The sequence below is a fragment of the Scomber japonicus genome, chromosome 3, assembly GCF_027409825.1.
Source record: "Scomber japonicus isolate fScoJap1 chromosome 3, fScoJap1.pri, whole genome shotgun sequence".
Taxonomy (NCBI): domain Eukaryota; kingdom Metazoa; phylum Chordata; class Actinopteri; order Scombriformes; family Scombridae; genus Scomber; species Scomber japonicus.
The window spans coordinates 14,843,034-14,864,002 of record NC_070580.1 but is presented as its reverse complement, the minus strand read 5'-3'; the positions used below and the strand labels follow the sequence as shown (position 1 = coordinate 14,864,002).

General features: G+C 39.9%; 2 protein-coding genes across 2 annotated transcripts in view; one reads left to right on the top strand and one right to left on the bottom strand.

Annotated features, from left to right (window-relative positions):
* Positions 1–26: 26 nt before the first annotated feature.
* pusl1 (pseudouridine synthase like 1) lies at positions 27–13,735 on the bottom strand. Its single transcript, XM_053316139.1, has 8 exons — positions 13,536–13,735; positions 13,402–13,462; positions 12,237–12,424; positions 7,959–8,108; positions 5,137–5,307; positions 976–1,030; positions 577–739; positions 27–194 (listed from the first exon to the last, which is right to left on the bottom strand). The coding sequence occupies exons 1-8, from the start codon at positions 13,589–13,591 to the stop codon at positions 157–159; spliced, it is 882 nt and encodes a 293-aa protein (XP_053172114.1). The 5' UTR covers positions 13,592–13,735; the 3' UTR covers positions 27–156.
* A 1,331-nt stretch (positions 13,736–15,066) lies between these two features.
* The window catches only part of LOC128355777 (arf-GAP with coiled-coil, ANK repeat and PH domain-containing protein 3-like), a 54,712-nt gene continuing 48,809 nt past the window's right edge, over positions 15,067–20,969 (top strand). Inside the window, exon 1 of the mRNA XM_053316125.1 lies at positions 15,067–15,219. Within this exon, the coding sequence (XP_053172100.1) occupies positions 15,173–15,219 (47 nt within the window). The 5' untranslated portion in view covers positions 15,067–15,172. The remainder of the gene's footprint in view (positions 15,220–20,969) is intronic.

Sequence of the window (20,969 nt, the reverse complement as noted above, 5' to 3'; positions counted from 1 at the left end):
GGAATGAATTTGGTTTAAAAAAAAACAATTGGACCACCAGCTGCCTTTTGTAGGTCCCAGTAAAGAAACACACATATAAATACAAAAACTTTATTACATTAATTACATACAGTTGCATAAAAGTATACAAACATGAACAGGCTTGTTCAAGTCAGATTAATCTTTGGAATTTCCACTGGAGGGAAGCTGCAGGTCTGACGAGACAGAAATAAAGAAGAACATGTCATAACACAAGAAGAGTGACACACAAAGGTTTCACAGAAATAATGCAATCATTATCAGGTATGAGAGTAGTTTATGTACACAAGTCACATTATACTAATCAGAGACTAAGTGTGCCATCAAAAACACATTTTAAATGAGCCAATAAAAGGTTGATACGAGGTCATACATACATATGTAAATGATAAACTGATGAAACATATTAGCAAATACCAACTGTGACGGAGGCAAGCTATGCTATCACTTAGTTACTTATTAATGACATTTAATCCACAGTCAATTTTTAAAAAACTTTTTAAAGACTTAATTTTAGTCACAGTCCTTCCTGTTTGTGTTCATTCAGCCCTCACTCACCTGTCTCTTTGTAGTCCACCTTGGTGAGGAAGAGGCCTCGGGCTGGAGCAGCTAGGCCCTGTGGGTAGACCAGAGTGTCCCGAGCCTCCAGGATCTCTTTCAGCTGGGGAACCGAAAGCTTCCCCAGGCCCACTGCCACCATGGCCCCTGTCATCCTCCGCACCTGGAGCACAGAGCCAGAGCAACCATTTTTATAATTATATCACTGAAAGTATCACGAAAGTTTGCATTTTGGACATTTTAATGGTCACTGTTTTGTTGGCAAAAGGAACTTTATTTCTAAGCCACATTTTTTGAGTGATCAGCAGATGGTGCTATTTACTCATTCTACAAAATCACAAATACACACTTGAGGGGGAACATATCGGAAGACACTGAGGACATAAAAAGGAAACGTACCTGTTTGTAGAGGAAAGATTTAGCTCTAAAAGTCAGTTCCCAGAGTGGCATCTCCCTGAAAAATGACAAACTAGTGTTAAAAAACAAAACAGTATACGAATTGTACATCACTAACTACAAGTCTAACAGGCATGACAGTCTATCTGGCATCACTGACTGGATGTGCCATGCTAAAGAAAGGTTACATTTTGCCACAGGGGTAGAAGTGTCATTTCAGGTGCAAAACAATATATTGAATGGCTGTTAGATGTTATACAGGATTAGTCATAATTCATAAAGAGAATTATATCGAAAGAGTGTAGATGCAAATAACAACTATTGACTTATTTCTCTTCTACACATAACACTTGAGGAAAAAACAGTATTATATGAATAAAATAAACCAAAAGACTTATCTTAAAAATGTGTTTCACTGGATTTAACCAGGCTCTGAAAGTGAATTATTACTAAAATAGCTTCTGTCTCACATCTGTGATAAGACACATCTGTCCTTTATCTCTCTTTTGTTAGACATTTCAATACTTCCCCCCACTGTGTGGACAGAGGTGGAGGCTGATGTGTGACATTCATGCTTATGCCAGACATCAGATGGAGCCTGGGACTCTCCTCGTGCACAGATTTGTGTAAATGTCACACACTGAATATGCCACTGCAGCTTGGGCCCAACTGGATTATGTATAATGCCATAGAAAATATGAATGTTTCTTTTGCAATTTGACATTCAGCATGTTGTTTCAGTCACACCAGCCCCTTCTTCCCCCAAATCTGACTGACTTTATATATTGGGGAGAAAAACTGAGCAAATAGGCACATGGTAAGAATTGGGTCAAATGCAAATTTGACTCAGCGCTTGCTGTCTGATTACATTTGACAGAATTATAGAGCGGGGCTGTTAGCTCCTGGACTCTGGATGATGGACAGTATCTTTGGATATGGATGAGGCTGTGGCTCACATGTGCATCTGTCCATGTGTGTTGTCTGCCTACTTTTTGGAGAGACACACAGTGGCTGTGGCACAGCAGGTAGAGTGGGTCATTCACTAATCAAAAGATTGGCAGCTCGAACCCTGGCTCCACCAGTTGTAGTGTCCTTGGGAAGATACTGAATGAGTTTGTTTGTTTGAAGAAGCATTAGATACTGATCCTCTTGCATGGCAGCCTCTGCCATCAATGGGTTAATGTAGCATGTAGTGTAAAAGTGCTTTGAATGGTTGGAAGACTAGAAAGGAGCTACATAAATGCAGTCCATGTATACACAGTAACAACAGATAGAAAAAATCTACATACATACAGACATACATCAGCATTTCTTCTTTTCCTGTCTATACAGAACTGTTTTGAGTAGCTAAAATAATCAATCTAAGAATTAACTGGCAACAAGTTTAATCCTTCCATCCATCCATCCATTTTTTATACTGCTTATGCTACAGAAGGTCGCGGGGCGGCTGGAGCCAATCTCAGCTGACATTGGGCAACCAGCCAGCTACACCCTGGAAAGGTTGCCAGTCCATCATAGTATACAGACAAACAACCATTCACACTCATATTCACACCTATGGGCAAAACTTGCATGTTGTTGGTTTGTGTGAGGAAACCAGAGCACCTGGAGACAAGCCACATATGCTTGGGGAGAACATGCAAACTTCACACATTTGCTGGTTCTAACTTCTTTCCTCTATTTTGTATCAATGTAAATTTAATATATGTGGATTTTGTACGGTTGGTTGGATGAAACAAAACTAACAGTCAGCAGTAACATAAGCAGCCCTGAGGCTGTAATTAGACACAACGCTCACGATGACAACAATGTTAACATGCTGATGTTAAGTAGGTATGATGTTTACCATGTTCATGTCATGTCAGTTGTGCATGTGTTCACTAAAACCAAATTACTAGACAAATACTGTTGACTTCATGGTGGTTCTATAGGAAAAGTCACCAAGTCAGAGGGATTCATCCTACAAAGACCATAAATGAGCCACACTGATAGCATGACTAACCATCAATATGAAGCCATCACCATGGGCTTTAGGAGATTGTGATGGACATTTTTCTACATTTTAATTGAAAAATTACATTTTAATAATTCTGTTGTAGCTTCACGTAGAAGAATACAAATAGAGTAGAGTTTTTGATGTTTGGTAAATAAAGAATGTTGCAGTCAAATATTCAAAATGGAGAAGCCAGAATAGTGTGGTAATGTAGGAATGTAATGCCTGCAACACTGTACATCCTGCTTGTATTGTCACTAGCAGGCAGAATGTTTTTTTTTCCAGTCGGCTGCAGATTTACAATAAATCCTGACCAGAAGTGAACACTGCTTTGAAATAAGAGTACTGTTCACTTATGTATGACAATGAGATCAACCATTTCTGGGAAGAGGGAGGGGGGGGGGCAATATTCAATTTTTGTCATGTCAAGTAGAGACCAGAAAACTCAGCCTCGTATACAGCAGCTCCCTGTTTTAGGATCAAAAATTTAGTTCAACGTTTGGCTTTTTAATAATTCACCGCTCAGTTTCTTCTCGTTTTATCACCGTTACTTAGAATAGTGACCCTCATGAAAAAATAAAGACGGCTCAACTGCAGGCTTTCTATAGGACTAAAACCTGACTGAGACTAAAGTTAGCCCATAGTGGGCCATTCATGACCTCATAAAATCTGCAGGGAATAAAAGAGGGAAAAGGTTTAGGTTGGTGAAAACCAGCATGGGACACAAATGTTATGAAATTTGTTACAGATCTGTAACCCTGATGCTCACAGCTTGTTAATGCATCACACGTGTTAGGGGTTAAGGGACTATGTGACATTTACTGAAAACTGCCAACAGTCTGCCCACGTCCATATTGTGCACCATATTTTCACGGCAAATAATTAATGCCCATGAAAGTGGTATTTGGCATGCAGAGCGATCCCCATGGACCTGTAATCTCTCAAAGCCCACATCATGACCTTTTCTCTCTCTCCCAGCCCCCCCGCCCCCCTTCCATCTCTGCAATGGATTATGTTGGATCCTCATTGTGTAAAATATATAAACCCTTATGACATACAACCCCACACACACACAGCACCTTAATTAATGCAAACAAAAGCACTTCTACCTGTATGATCCAACATGTGTCACAGTTGTTATCTTGATTGATAGCACGAACAGGATCTGAATCTACTTGAGTAAATAAACAACAGGCTATTCTGAACTTTGAACGATGGCGTTCACACAGGAACTTCAGTTTGTCAACATTTGGAAAAGATTAGTTAGTTTGGAGTCCAGATCACAGTCTGTCTGACCTGATTTCCTCAAATAACACATCAAACATTCCAGTAAGTCTGACAGAAGTTTGGGAAGATAGATTTTCTAGGCTGTACATGCAGCTTTGGCTGAGTGGAGTGATTGTAAATGATTCAAAACCTTGGCCACCTTCTTAAGCTTAAGTTGATGCAAGATTGAGAAACACAAGATCTATCCGGGAGTGCAAAAACACATGCATAATTTCTTTACTTTCTGAGCCTTCAATCAGTTCCCCTGTCACTGTGTTGCTGCGGACAGGCGTGTGCTACCTCTGTGAATGCCTGTCACTTCACCTGTCAGCAATAAGCTTCACCCAGAGGGCACAATGGGCTCAGAGGTTCATGCTCACCACCCTTGACGTCACCTCTCGCTGCAGGTAACCCTAACTGACCGGCAGCAGTTCACTGAAGCAGAGTTAAGAAAGTAAACCCTGAAAGGTTGCACACCTGCAGACTCAGCCAACGGTGTTGTCTGTATAAAGATGGACTTCAAAACATCTCAATCTCCCCCTGGTGGCTGGCTGTAGTGCAGATCATAAATCCCAGCCCCTCCATCTTAGTGGATGGGACATGAGCCAAACTAAAGAACACGCCAAATTTTTTTTTCCAATCAATGGTTTCTGTCATTTTCAGTAGTTCTTATCATGCTGATAAGTAGTTCTTATCATTTTTCTGATAAGTTTGTTTTTTGATTCATTATTTGACTATATAAAAAGGAGGTGAGTCTGGCTCCAAATTATGTCACAAAAGCGAAATGGCAGCTCCCAGAAAACTGATATTTTGGCTTCACTTTTGCATAGCAGTAGTTGCCTCCTTTTTTTTTTAAACTTGGCGCATATACAGAGTGTGGTTAGTCCTAAAGAATGTAATCTAACCTGTAGAAGTGTGCCTTTGCGAAGGAGCTTCCTGGCTTTACGCTGACCACATCCATCGTCTTGACAGGACTTTTAAAAGCCATGTCGGAGTTGATTGCCCTGAAGCTGCTGAAGTCATGAGTCCCGACAAACATGGCAGCAGCCTTGTGCATGGCTTCCACATCTAGCTCCCTGGTGTGGGACAAAAAGAAGTCACATCCGTCTTTTATCAGTGAGCATGACAAACAATAAATTAAGAACAGGAAAAAAGTAAGCAGCTGAGATCAATAAACTTCCCAAATCACCTTATGCAGCCTCAATGAGAGACTGCAACTTGGCTCGAACAGTGAGGTCAGATAAAAAGGGATGCAGTGTATACATTAAGTACGGCATGTTTTAAGGTCTCCATGTTCCAGCTTTCAAAGTAGAATAATTTATCGGCTAACTTATATAATATAAAAATTTCTGAAGCACAATGCCACGTGAGAGAGCAGAGCATGTTAAAGACAGGCTCATTTGAGAGGGAGAGAGAGAGAGAAGCCTGGTGCTCTACAGTCTCATGCTCCTGTCTCCTTAAACATGATCTGACGGAAAAAAAGACATTTACAGTGAGCAGGGAAAGGGAGGAGTGTGCTGAGTGACTCACTAATTAAAATCTTAACGCACTAATTTAAAATCTTGAGCATGAGAGTAAACTAGTCATGAATGAAGATGTGACAGAGCGCTGCAAAAAATGACAATCTTAAAAGCTATTTAAGTTTCAGGTCAAGTCTTAACTAGATGGATCCATCACTGACTCAGTATAATAGAGAGATCTTTAAAGTCCATCGGATTTTCCGAGAGCCCAAGATGACATTTTCACATTTTTTGTTTTGCCCAAAAAACAGTCCACACCTCAAAGATGTTCAGTTTACAATGATATAATTCAATTCTGCAAATGTCAAGTTTTGCAGGTGTGTTCACAGATAATTGTGAACTAATCATTACCTAATAATTCGTTATAATATAATAACTCCCAGTCTACTCTCTAGTAGTAGTATCATTATCTCATTATCTGATCTATCATTATCTGATGTACTCCTCAGAGCAGAGTTATTTTGAAAGTATATTAACAATTAATCAATTGTTAGGTAATTATTGATTCATTCCCACTACTGACAGTTTTGTTGTTTTAGTGTTATGGGTGAATTAAATTTGGTACACACAATTACACTACATCCCGTCCAGGAGCTGTGAATCCTGACATCTCATCTTCCTACAAGTGTTTAATGCTATTTAGCAAATATTATGATGTTACCAGGCTAAATTAAGACAGAGAACATGGCAAACAACAGCTTGCTAGCAGAGTTATTGTGAGCATGTTAGCATTTAGCACAAAGCTTGGAGTCGCTGGCATAATTAATTTATATCTAACTGTATCTTCAAATGATCATTTATCCTCATTTTACATGTGTACATTTATTTGTGGAGATTAGAGTAAAAATGATTAGTTAATTAACTGAAGAGTAGTTACCATTAAAACTAAAATAAAGATTACGTTTATTATGTAGTAAAAATGCCAACTATTGTCTAGTTTGAGCTTCACAGTGGTCTTACAAAATAAGCAATTTGAAGTTGTCAGTTTGGGCTTTTTGTGAGAGGTATTTTTTTTTTAACAAAAGTAAGCTTGTCATGTTTATATTTCTCTTATGTTTGAAAAACTGATTGTTCTGATTGCAGTGATTGTTCACATCATAAAATTAACCTTTCAAATAAAAATTAAAAAAAACATCTGTAGCAGTCTGACGATCACTGGATTTCCAAACATTTGGCCTGTGTCACAGCTAGAAAATACTTCTCTTGCTCTAAGAAATGCTGACTTAATTAAACTTAAAGTGAGCAGTGAAAATAGAGATTCATATTTTTTGCAGTGGGAGAGATGAAGGAGTTGTGATGACGAGCGAGTAGCAGATCAAAGAGAGAACGCAGAGAGGCTGCTGAGGCAGACGCTCAGGGCTGGAAGGATGAGATAGATGCTGAAAATGAGAGAAGAAGGGATAATGAAGCAAAGATGCCAGAGAGAGAGAGAGAGAGAGAGAGAGAGAGAGAGAGAGAGAGAGAGAGAGTGAAACGAGGGAGGGAAAAATGGAAAGGGGAAGAATAAAAAAAATGTAAGTTTGAGTGAAAGAGAGAGTGTGGGAAAGCGAAAGAGGGAGTGAAAAAAAGGAAAAGAAAAGAAAAACACACATAGCCAGGGTAATGTGCGTGGGTGTTGTTCTGCATGTGTATAAGCCCGCAGCTTATCTTGCCCTACTTTTCCCTAAAAAAGTGAAGAGAAGAGAGCAGACAAATGCTCATACAGTATGTGTGCTGTCTGAAATGTGTTTCTCCACGCTCCCTCCTCCTAATCACAGCTAAAAGAACATCATCTCTGTGAAGCCCTCGTCTGTCTCTTTCTCTCTTTATGTGCTCTATCCATCCTTATCCCTGTCTCCTTTCTCTCCCTCCTCCTCTTCCTCCTCCTCCTCCTCCTGTCCTTTGTTTGGTTTTGGGATGTCGACTCAGATAAAACACTTTATTTGACTGGCCCTAATTTGCAGTTTCCGGCATGGCACGTGTGGATTATTCATGTGTTTAACATGCCATTGTTTCTGCAAGGCTTGGCATGAGATTATTGAGTGTGTGTGTGTGTGTGTGTGTGTGTGTGTGTGTGTGTGTGTGTGTCGGTCTGACCCTACTTGTTACATTGAGCTCGATTCTCAATTTTTGGTTTTTGAAAGAAAATCAACATGCACACACAAGGATGAGAAAAAGACAGATGAGTGAGTGAAAGGTTGGGTGGAGTATAAACTGAGGTGACTCACGTGTTGTGGAGGCTCCAGCACAGATCGTGGTCTGTGAGGGGAAGCTGAGAGAAGTGGGAGACTCCCAGCGCTATCCGGTAGACGTAGGTCCGAGACTGGGCACGAAAACGGGCATGGAAATTGTCAGGCACACGGTAGGCGTGGGTGACCCTGGCAGAGTGAAAATGATTATGAAGTTACTAGGATTCATTGTCTGGGAAACATGAACATCTGTGCATAATTTGATGCCAATTCATGTAGATGTTGAGATATTCCACAGGATAAATGAGAACTTTGACAAGTAGGTGGCGCAATAGGAAAAGCCAGGTGATCACCAAAGTCATTAAGGTTAATCCTCTGGGAACCATGAATGTCTGCACCAAAATTCATGGCTGTCCATCTAATAGTTGCTGAGATATTTCAGTCTGGATCAAAATGGTGAACAGACCAACAAACCAACATTCCCATCCCTTGAGTCATAGTCTAGCGGATGTTTGGACAAAAACTAACCAACAAGGTGTCCTTTTTCTAAACGGATTCATTTCTTGCTCAGATTGAAGTGGTCCCCAAAGACAGATGGGATTAATACTCTTTTTTCTTTCTTTTTTTTAACTGCCAGCAATAAACACTATGCACAAGTCATCTAAAATGCCAACGTTGCAGCTTTTCACACAAAAGCACACCCATTGTCAGAGTGCTAAAAAGGGCTGCCAAGAGCTCTGAAAAGCCAAGTGCTTATGCTCACACAGCTAGCATCACAACAGACTGAGAAGCCAGGAGCTCCTTGATGTGAGTCCCGCAGTTGGGCACGGCTAACACCGGACAACTGCTGTGTATCTGAGCACACAGAAACACAGACGCAGAGGTGATTCATGTAATAGTTGTCTATGTATTAAGACAATATGTCTTTTTATGATTAGATCCATGAGAGGGAAACAATTCATCATTGTATGTGATGTACTGAAGTACAAAGAGTCTTGACTTTGTCACATTTCTGAGTCATACACATGTCATTAAATCACTCTTTATATGACCTACTTTGAGTTGAAACAATGAACCAGACTGCACTGGGCAATAAAACATATGAAATTTACAAAGCACGTCAACAAATGTAGTATAATATTTTGGTGGCTGATATGAGATTTTTGTGGTTCAAAGCTGGTGTGATAATATGGCTAAATGAGAACTCCATCCATCCTCCCACTAACTCACTGAGTTATCATCATACCTGCTGCTACAGAGATCAAGACAACTCTGAACATTTCTACAACTTTTCGAACATGTTCAGTAACTTATTTCCTGTTGCTTTCTATGGAAATCTACTATTCCTATTAAGATAATTGGTACGCAGGTCTTTTTCTTTTTAGTTTCACTAAAATATACATTATAATCATTCACTTCCCGACATCTGTATTTAACTGATTTATATTATAAATATTACATGTCCTGCCTGTTGTTTACACTGTATATAATATCATCACACTTTCAACTGCATGTGTGATTTATGGGTTCTGCCCAAACATATTTTAGTTACAGCACTGACATAGTATTCAGCTGTAATGTACATTTCGTAAATTGGTTTAGCTGATTTTGTATGTATCATAGTAACAATCGTGTTTATCGTCTCTACCCCACTGGTCAGTTCTTCATTCCTTTATCTTTATTTATCTCTATCTGATAGAGATGTTCAGCATGATTGGATGCTGAACAGCCTTGCTTGTTGCTCTGGTACTTACTGTGTGCAATAGCAGTATAATTGACCCAATATAACAATGTTTTGATGAATTTTTCTTTTATCATCAAATTAAACTTAAAAATATTGAGTGAGTTTATGGATCAATGATAATGAATTCTTAAAGTGTTTGTATATACAGTGCAGTATGCCTACATGTAAACCTAAATCTATAAAAATAAATAAATGCATTTTACATAAAGTAAACTTTTACATAAATTCCACACTTTCTTCAACAGGTCAAAAATGTAATGTGCAGTAATAATAAAGTGACATGTGGGCGGCTCTTCATCCATACATCTGTAAACTGAAAGAACAAAAAGCTGCAGCCAGCTGTGCATGTGCACGTGCACACCAGCAGCCTAGAGTGTTCGTCCACACAGTATGTGTTGTGTGTTTTACAAAAGTATGAGATGACGAGGAGTAGGGGCATTGTTAGCATGCATGAGTATATGGAGGTGTGGGAACAATGCTGCCCAAATACTCAGATGTATGTGCGCATGTATCTCATTTTTCCTCTATAGGAGTGCACGTATATCAATCTTTGTGTGAGTGTACAATCTGAGAAACTAGGTTACGTTTCCAGGGGGAGGAGATTGGGTGAGACACGTGGCAGAGGAAACCCTTGCGTCTGCCTTCAGCGCCTGCTCCAATGTGAAGTGACAGCCTTTGCCTGGCCCCCAAACCACACACACACATAAAATTTTCATAAGCAGTGTACAAAGCATGGCCTCACACATTTGGGAACTGGGGCATTGTTTGGCGTGGCACCACTTTGCTACTCAGCAGTTTTCCCTTTTGGGAAAGGAGCCGCTCATTTTAAGCTAATTGAAGCAGCAAAGAACACAAGTGAGCCTCGGCTGAAGAGATATTTTTACAGTGTGCAGTCAATGTTAAAATCATGCTTTGGCTCTCTATCTCAAGAGGCAGCAGACCACAAAGCTGCAAGCCAGGCCATATTCTGATGGCTGCTGTAACAAAAACGCTTTATTGATTACCTCTTCTCTCCAAGTGAGATGGGAAAAGATGACACATCAATAATCAAATCAATTAAGAAAACTTGTGTCCAGTCTGAACGTCGGGAGTGTATTTGTACATGTGTGAACATTTACAGTGATTGATTATTTTGTCTTTATGACATAACGTCACAAAGGGCAAAAAGTTTGTTTATCAGGACGTTCCACATATTAATCGAAAAGGTCATTTCCATTCAGTTAGATGGGTGTATCTGTGTGTGTATTAATGGATGCTATAGACCAAAAAGCAGAGCAGAGATAATCCTTTCTAACCGTCTCTCTGCAGGTTTAGGGATTAGTGGGATGCTGGAAGCTTCCCTTTTCCTCCCTCCTCTCTTCTCAGTCTGTCTCCCAAATGGCTCGATCTGCTTCACACTCTCACTCCTCTTGTCTGTGTCAATACACGTTTGATCCCTTTAACTTTGTCTTTCTTCATCCTCTCTTACTGACTCATCCTTCTCTGTTTGTGTCCATTCTGGCTTCTGGCTATTGGTACCATGTACCGTGTTAAATATAAATAGTACCATTTAAAGTACTTACTGTACATACTATCTGGAGTGAAGATAAACGTTTTCCTTCAAATATTCAACAGGTGAACTGGTGACAAAGCTATATGCTAACAGTTAGAGCTGACATCACGCTTAGTCATATGCACACAGATCTACTGTTGTTTTTTTGATTCATCAGGAGAGATGTGTCCTCAGGCCATACTGCACATGCACTGTTGTATAAAATGTCAGAATAAATGAATGTATGGCCTGTTTTACATTTTGTGTGCTGTAAGGTCTTAGTCATAAGAGACTATTTCACTGCTTATTCTTGCAATTTCACTGCAGGATAAGTAGTAGTAGTACTTCATTTGTCCTCGTGGGGAAATTGGTTTGCAGCATTGTCACAGGCATTTAAACAAAAAAGAAGAAAAAACAACATACGATTAAGACAGTTTAGGACATACAACATGAAACATTTCCACTTCACGCCTTGCAGCATTATTAAAAACATAGATGGCTAAGATGGTCGCACCTGCTGCCCAGACCAGCTGACTAAACAGAAAAGTGCATTATTTGTTTAAGAGCTTATTGGCACACAGCACTTTTCCACATTATTTTATCAAAGGCAGTGTGCACATGATGTCAACCTATGTCAGTCTCCGTTCAGCTGCAAACATGCAAAACGCACACACATGGAAAACACTGTGGAAATAGTAAAGAGCTGTCGTGCAGCAAGTAGACTGCATTGATACTGCTGCAGAAGGAAATGAGTTTCTCTGATCTTATATGAAACAGAGATGTACCATTGTTTTTATGAGTGATTTAACTGTTACTCTGAGACACGAAATGACAGATGACCAAAATGACTGATGAAATTTTATGACTAATGAAGTCATAAAAATGTCACTGTCTTGCAGAGGAAAAGGTTTTGAGACCAATTTGATCAATTCAATCTACAACTGAGCCAATGATTTTGAGGGGAATGTGTTTAGCTGTAAACTCTCTGCGTGTAACAGAACAAAAATATCTATGTTACAGCCAAACCTTAAACCGGACTCACTTGATTTCCTCTGTCCTGAGGTGGAAATTGAGGGCCTGGACAAGAATGTCTTCAGTAAATGGTGGCTTATCATTTCTGCGTTGGAGGTCGAAGTGGGCAGAGTTGGAGAGGGCGTGGACACCTGTATCTGTCCTGCTGGAGACTGACAGAGATACAGGGTTGAGTGGCCTCAGTCTCCTTATGGCTTCCTGCACACAGACAGAGAAAATCAGAGAGATTAAAAAATGATGGGTTAGTTTGTATATTGTAAAATCTGTACTCCAACTCACAGAATTTAGTTTCATTTAAAATGCACTCATAGCTTAAAATGACAAGTGACAATTATAACTTACATCAAAACAGACATAAATAGAAAAGAGCTGTCTGTGATCGTCTTTGTTGTTTGTTAAAGATGAAACCAGTGGTTTTCAAACTTTTTGGCTTTGGATGACTTATGAAAAGCAGTGTGTAGTTGGGTTCACATTTCAGATGTCTATGAGTTGTTAACAGCTCCACCAAATAGTGATTTTTTCCTTCTAAACTTCTCACATGGTTTTATATCAATACATTTTCACATGATTGAATATTTCCAAATATCAAAGATTAAAGAAAAGGTCTAAAAGTTGAAAACATATTTGTGTACCAGAGCTTTGTTTTATATTCTTTCCTCTCCTATTAATCATCCCATGAACCCCCAGATATGGAGATCATTTGGAGGGGCCTGAACATGCTGCTCTTTAACACTGATGCTTCAGTATTAGTAATCTAATGATGTCATGTCATATATAATGATATAGCAGTCGGAGGGACCAAACCACTACTATTATTGCAATACTTTAACTACATCAAATTTACAAAACATTTGTACTTTTACTTTTCATGCAGGACATTTGCTTGTAATTAAGTATGTTTACATTACTGTATTAGTACTTCCAGTAAAGGATGTGAGTACTTCTTCCATCACTGTATATGATGAATGACATTCAGGAATTTATCATAAAACTAGACTAATAAAATGCTCCAGTGTACTTCAGGAGTCTGGAGCAACTTTAGAAATAGTACTACTGACTAATTCAGGTTGTTTTACGATTTGCAGGACAAGAACTGCTGTTGGAAGAGGTGAGGGAAGAGAAATAAGATATTTATATTGACAGTAGGTCAATATAATGAGTTTAGTTAAAGTTACCTCCAAGTGATCCTGGACCCCTTTTATCTGCAGCTGTTGTGGAGGCACTTTCACTACACCCCTGCAGGAAGTAAGAACAATGGTAGTAGTAGTAATAATAATGATACAAGTTTTTATCCTGCAGTGTAACTCACCTGTATTTTGTTCCAATGTATTGAAAGAAGATGAGGTACCGTGCCAGATTATGCATGGTCCCAAATGTCTGGATGTGACACTTCTGGATCACATCACCCCCGTTTATAAGCGCAGACAGTTACACAGAGAAAACTCATTCATTAAGAGTCATTGACAAAGGTCGAGCGTCAGTGTTTCTGTGACATGCGACCATGCGACAGGCCCCCACAGCAGCTGGATCGCAACACGAACAGCATTACCCAGCAGGCTCGTAGTTTCATTTGTAGTCCGGAAGTACGCCGGCTGTAGGTTTTTGTTTGTTTTGTTTGTTGTATGTTTGCTGAGGGTCTAAATAAACAGCTGCAGGCTGTGTGTCGACACTAGCAGCTCATGGACCACACACCAATACTCATAGTATGATAGATAAGTGCTTATCTTGCCGCTGGCCATCTTTACCAACATGTCCGCCTCATATTTTCGCATTTACCACCGTATCACCCATATGTGTGGTAAGCGGACGCACTACAGAGGAAGAACTCGTCTAAACATTGATTATTCGTTTTTCAGGTTAAATGTTTTCCTCTAAATATTTGAGCAAAACGTCCTCCAAGGCTCTCCATCTGTCTGTCGCCCTTTGAATGCGTCACGATCAGCGGAGCGGATGTGTGTCGTCATCGCTGAGTCTGGCCGGCCACAAAACCATCAGTGAAGCCAGAGACCATGTGAGACCATGTGGATCTGTGGAGATAGGTCAGTGGTGAGCGGTCTAAAGACAGTCCACAAGGAAGACAGATAGAGACACTATGGAACAAATATGAAAACTGAGATTCATACTGTGATTGAGATAGACTGAGAACATGTTGAGATTCCTATCATTTCTGGGCCTCTAGACCCATGATTCAAGTGACAGATGCAATGAAAAAAAATGACAAAAAATCAAATGAAACATATGTGGAATAATGTGGATCATATATTTGACTAAGTAGCCCACGCATTACAAAGATAATTGCTGGTATCTCCTAAGCATCCATCGTCCATCTATTTTATTTAAGTTTGACTACAAAAAAAAGTTTAAAACCCACATTTTCTTATTTCAAATTTTAAATTTATTTCAAACAGACATAGGAACTTCACCAGTGGGCCATAAAGTATCCTAAATAGCATATTTATACATGTTAATTAAGAGACTTTTGCAGCTGTTATCTATAACAGCTGTAATGGCTGTTATTAGACTACATTTACCATATGGGCTAATGTATTATATGATAGGCCATTATGCGTTTCAAAATGTTGCATTGTTATAAAATCAACTTCATAAACAATCATATTTCATCCTCCTATGATTCATATTGTCTTCCAGAGCAGTTACCGTAGCTTGTGACTAGTCGGCGCTCTCCTCACCTCCTCTCCTCTTCCAGTCTCCACAGCTCAGCTACGCCTCTCCTGTCTCGGCAGCAGCAGCAGCAGCAGTAGTGTGTAGTAGTAATCTGCCCGCCGTGCACTGAGCTCGCATTTTGTGTCACGCTGCCACCGGGAGAGGGGCGACAGACTGCTGCGCGTCAGGGAACACCAGTCACCATCCGCACGGTTCAAACGACATCTCGCCGCGGGCAATGACATTGGCAGACTGAGAGGGAATACACGACAAAACGCAAAAATGACGGTGGACTTTGAAGAATGTATAAAAGATTCACCCCGATTCAGGTAAGAATGCTCCTCGTAGGCACATCACTGGGGTGCGCAAAAATGGCACACCTTCTTTTACGCAGGATTTTTTTTTTTTACACTGGGGTTGAACGCTTCTGCTCATGCAGAATTTGTCGCGGCATCAACAGGGTAAATGATACAAGATGTTGCGTTTAATGTCTGGATTCGCTCATGTGTTCAACAACAGGATGTCTCTTTTCTTTCCTTTTTCCTCTTTTCTGGGGCATTTTGCTCAGATTTTCAATCATTTCTTGGATTTTTTATTTTATTTGTCATCCTTTGATTGGTTGTTAAAACATGAATATGCCTTGTGATGCATTTGCTGGGACAGATGCATGTATTAGTGGGTCCTGTGTGATTGTGTGATTTCTGGATGTGGGGATTTGTAACGTTATTTCAGTGCATATAAAAGGAGGGACACTTACTGCCAAGCACAGTGAGGAATCAGATCCATTTTGCTTGACTTCCAGACCTAATGCTTTAACCAACCCCCTGACATGCAGTGTTAAAGAAATTAGTACCTCTTTATGTGGAGTAAGTGGCATCCTCCTGTATGTGTGAGAGTGTTGCGGTATGGCATGCAGGTTGGGTGCAGTCTATTCATTTGCTGTCAAAGGAGGCCTTGCAGCCACCCACTGAGTCTCTGTTGTGGCGGACTGGAGAGGAGATGCCCTTGCAGCAGTAGCATTGTCCTGGCTGGCAAAGAGGCAGCAGGAAGAGGAGTACACTCTCTCTGCAGGGATGGCGTTCCTTTCCTGGGCACATATCCAGTTGTTCGGGCCCCTTGCCTGCCCGCTGGAGGGTTGTAGCCACACTCAGTCCACGTGCCAGTCTGGCTGCACTCCTGTGCAGGCCGATGGGAAACAAGCAGAGGGGATTCTAACAGCATCTAGGTTAGGGATCCCCTGTAAATGATGTCAGAGTGTTGAGCTGCATATGTAGTAGTGTGTTTTACTGAGAAGGAGCAGAATGTGTGTCAAATGTTGTGATTATATACAAAGACACTGATTGCTCTTTGTAGTCACATTTTATTTTATTTTTTTAGATCTTGCTGTATTTCTGTCTTTTCGTGTTTCTCTGTGTCAGCGTCTGTCTGTTGCCTGTTTGCTTTCTGTTCTCAGTGTTTGTCATTTGTTGCTTCCCTCTCCCTCTTTCCATCTCTCTCTCTCTCTCTCTCTCTCACACACACACACACACACACACACACACACACATACACACACACACGCACACACACACACAGTATCCTGTTTGTTGAATGCTCTGTGTATGTCTACAGACTAACAAACAGTCAGTGATTTGAGTGAGCAAGCAGACAACTGAATAAAAGAAAGACACTGAGAGAGACAGACATCCAATTTGCTGTTTGAATCCCACCTCAGTGATGGATGGCTCGAGATGGAAGGTCACACAGGAAGAGACACACAAGCAGTTCACATTCAGACACTTCCCGTTTTCCCTCCTAGTTCACTTTCCCATGGTCTTATGAAGCCTGTTAGTTGGGAAGTTCCAGTACTGACAAAGGAAGCTGATGTTGGATCAGGTTTACAAGCAGTAGGGAAAATGCAGTGTTGCTTAACACCATGATCATGATGATGAAACATGGTGATTATGATGATGGCCAATTTGTGCTTGCTGTGAGTGTTATTGCAGTGATGCATTCAAGTGAAACCCAAAACAATTAGAATTCATAACATTTCCCAAAACATGCACACTTAACACAACATTCTTATCCTGGTTTTGATCAAACCAGGGTTTAACATTTACATGCACAAACGCAAAACCTTGATTATCCCCCAAAACCTGGTCTTCGTACGTGTTTGACCCTAAAGATAGGTGTTGAACATCAACAAATGAACTTTTTTTTTTAATGGTAGCAGCTCAGTTGTCAATGTTATTATTAAAATGGCTTCAGTGGCCTCATCTTTCTTTCTCCTCCTTGTTGAGAAATTTTGGAGAAACTGGAGGCGAGATCCATTCCTGTCTGTCTTCCCACACATGTTGCTAAAACAGCTCTCACACACCCTCTCACTGCATGTCTTAACTTGTGCCAGCCCCTTTATGAGTGTTCAGATGATTGTGTGCACATAAAAGAGTACTATAGGTATGCTGGAGTATCTTTAACACACATCTTTTTGTTAATTCTCTTCTGCCTGACTGTGTTTGAAGCTCTTTTTTAAATCTGCGCTGCCTTTTATTCAACAGTCACCTGCTGCTTTCATTCAATCAATAACAATTTGCTGGGATGAAGCATGTGCACCTGCCTATAGTTGTTGGTGTTTAAAGGTTGTAATCTGACCCCCTTGGCACATCACTATCCAGTGTTTGCCATGACTGGGTCAGCTTTTGGCTTGTTCCACATTGAGGGTTAGCAGAGTCTCTCTTGCTTGTGGTTTAATTTTGATGGCAGTAGGATGCGTTTCAGATGAGATCATTTAACTAAAAATGATTGGAATTGAACATGATATTCTGATATCAGTGTTAGGAATGACACATTTCAAAGTATCACCTTTCCATACTTTCCCCATTAACAACAACATTTATCACATTACATTTATTTTTTGTAAATCACAGAGCAGTTACTGAATTACTGGGAATGTTAACCTAAATAAAAGTGTTTCATGTTGTTTTAAATTAACATTCAGTCCTTTCATTAACTACATTATTTGGATGTAATTATCAATATATGTATGTGGGTGTGAGCTGTTGCCTAGCAACAGCTGCTCTACTGTAAGTGAGACAAGACAAAAGGAAGACAGAAAATATAAGAATGGAAGCAGAGAGTGCAAGAGACTGTTATTATTATTATTTAGCTCTCAAAAAGGGAAAATTATGACTGTGAAATGCAAAAACACCTGTTTAATGCTTAAAGCTTGACAAGCAGCATATTCTCTGAAAATTTTATGCATTAGTCAATATGCATACTTTCTGTTTTGAATGAGAGAACAGTTTCATCAGATGGTAAAATAGGTAATGGATGTTCATGCCAGAGTGCCATATCAACACCATTACACAGTGATAATTCCAAGATTACAGGAGGCATGTCTCCACCGCATTAGATCTATGTCCTATGTAAACTAATGACAACATTAAAATACTGTAAATGGAATAGCAGATGTTGCAATAGGTATCTCAAGTCAATGTGTGTACAGCCAGAGAGTTTACAGATCTGGAGAACCAGTCACACAAGTCTGGTCCTTTCTCTGTCTGTTTTCTCTCTGTCCTACCTGCATATGCTGCATCAAGCCATCCAGACAGGTTGGGTCAACCAGATTCAGAAAGTGACAGAAGGAGCAAGATAGGCAGGCAGAGACGGCACACTATTTTGCAAATGTAAGACACAATTTAAAGTATTATGGTCTATTTTACCAACCAGAGAATTTCAGACAGAGAAAAACTGTAGAAAATAAATACATTTCCTCCATAAAATATCCATCTAATAACAGTGAACAGTGAATCATTTTTCATGGGAATGGAAAGGGCCTAGATCCATTTGTCATCTTCATATCCATAGCTGAAAGTTGCCAAACCTGCTTTCTAGATTTCCTGATGTTCAGATAATCTCTCCAGGTTTCAGGTAGCTGCTTGTCACACCGCACAGCCAGATGACATCATTTTCGACTTTCAAAATCAACCACATGTTTGGTAGCTGTTTAACATTTCTCTTTCCAGATGTTATTACTGTCAGATGATTTTCACAATTTTCTTTGCCATGTCTGATAACTTTTTCAGTTTAGCTCCAGTCAGGTGTGTGCCTTCTCTGTGGTTGCTATGGTTACTTGCAGGACAAAATACAATGGAGGTCACAACCTGTCTGTGTGTTTTTTTAATACAGGCAGGCATTATGTGGGAAATGTAAATGGATAAAAGCTTTTTGACTTATTTTTAATGCCATTTCTATGTCTAGACTTTTGACTGGTACTGTAAATATGTGATGTAATTGTTTTTGTCTACTCCTTAATTTTCAGTTAGTGATTTCATCTTCATAAGATAACTGCTATCTACATACTACTATACTACTATGAAATAATGCTTATTGAAAATCCAGAGAAAGACAGTCTGCACTATAATAAATCAATAAAGTAGGTTCATGAATGTCTTACTACCCAAGCTTATCAGAGCTTTACTGAGCAGGATTTGGTCAAATATTTGAAAGTACTGTTTATTTTTAAAGAGAGGCTTTCAGCACCTTTTATTTTTGGTTTCCTACATTATTTTAAAAGCATGCTTCCATTTATTAGTATATTAAACAGCCTCTGGATTCTCTAGATATCTGTCTGGCGCCCTGATTTCTCTTAACTGTCTGGATTTTTATTCCTTACCTGCGTCATCACTCCTAATCCTCCTTTTACACACACCATCACTTTGCTTGTCTGAGATAATGAATTCCTATTGGTCAGCAGCCTGTGAAATATGTAAACACGCACCGTGCTGCCATCTCTCGTCAGAGGAGGGGAGACTAACACTGCTGCTGTTGCCAAGGGTGACCAGTCGCTTCGGTGGGCATGGCAAGGATGTATAGATAGGCTCGTATCGGCCCCTTTCAACACACACACACAGCTGTTAACAGTGTGTGCCAGGAGCCAGGTGTGTGTGCCAGCAGAGAGAGTGCAGTTGTGTTTTTCGTAGAGTAAATGGAGCAGAATGTGGTGACTTTGAAACAGTGCAGCTGATTTTACAGGAGAGAAGGAAATGTGTTAAAGTGCTGAATAAGTTCACCTGTTGCCAAAGTAGACTGACATTGATGCACTCTGTGTTTGCTAATGTGATGATGGTTGGAACGTGTCCCACTGATGTATGAAGTGCCAGCTTTCAGCTACACATCCAACATCCTTCCCTGTTTGTCTTTCAACTTCTTTCTGAGAAAACCTCTCTCACAGAGCCACTGTGACCCTCTGAACTTCACCAGAAATAGATCCTCTCTACAACATCAAGTCTTTGGCAGCTGCCCGGCGAAACGTTTAGAAAGATTCCAGACCACTTACATTAAGTTGCTAATGTCAAGACACTCATTCCCGACCACTCTCCCTAATGCATCCATGTACACAGGAGAGATCTCTGACAGGAAGAAAACGACTCTGCTGGCCTGCAGTACAATCCCTATCCTCTTACCCCCCATATATGGCAATCCTTCATCCACATTAGAGCTTTAACAAAACAACTTTAACAAAATTGCACTTGCTTGAGAATTCTACTTTGTCTTTAAACCACTTATTCGAAGAACTTCCATCAGTGTTTACTGACAAAACACCAAGAAAATCTCTCACATTTGGCTCTAATTTTGAGGGATTTGCTCCCTGGAACAATGGGTTTTCCCTTTGAAGGTATGACAGGGTCAAACAATTTATAAGCTCGATTTACTGCCACACAGGGGAAGATGAATATATGTAGTTTATCATCAATATAAGCAGAGGTTTAAGTATTTAAAATCTGCACAATGGACATAATGCAAACTGCAAAATACCCCTCAACTGACATTATGTGCTTGTAATGAGATGCGCACAGATTTAAATGGATTTAATTGACAGTGTGATCTAGAGCAAAAATCTTCAACTTTAACTTTAAATATTCAAATTTTCCTCTTGTGGATTTCTAAATATTTTGATTTCTTCAGTCTTAAAGAACTTATTCAGGTACTTTAAAAAAAACCCAACTCATTTGGTTGAACTGGTCACAATCAATAGACAGATACAACCAGTTACAAGTAGATACTGCTTCCTGGTAAATGATCAAAGCCAAAAAGAATA

What these genes read in the sequence shown, in the direction of transcription:
- pusl1 (XM_053316139.1), bottom strand. Translation starts at nt 13,591, where the DNA reads ATGCATAATCTGGCACGGTACCTCATCTTCTTTCAATACATTGGAACA. An exon ending in TACATTGGAACAAAATACAG is followed by an intron (nt 13,463 to 13,535) that starts GTGAGTTACACT and finishes TACTTCCTGCAG; the next exon opens with GGGTGTAGTGAAAGTGCCTC. An exon ending in TGCTGGAGCCTCCACAACAC is followed by an intron (nt 5,308 to 7,958) that starts GTGAGTCACCTC and finishes GTCCCACACCAG; the next exon opens with GGAGCTAGATGTGGAAGCCA.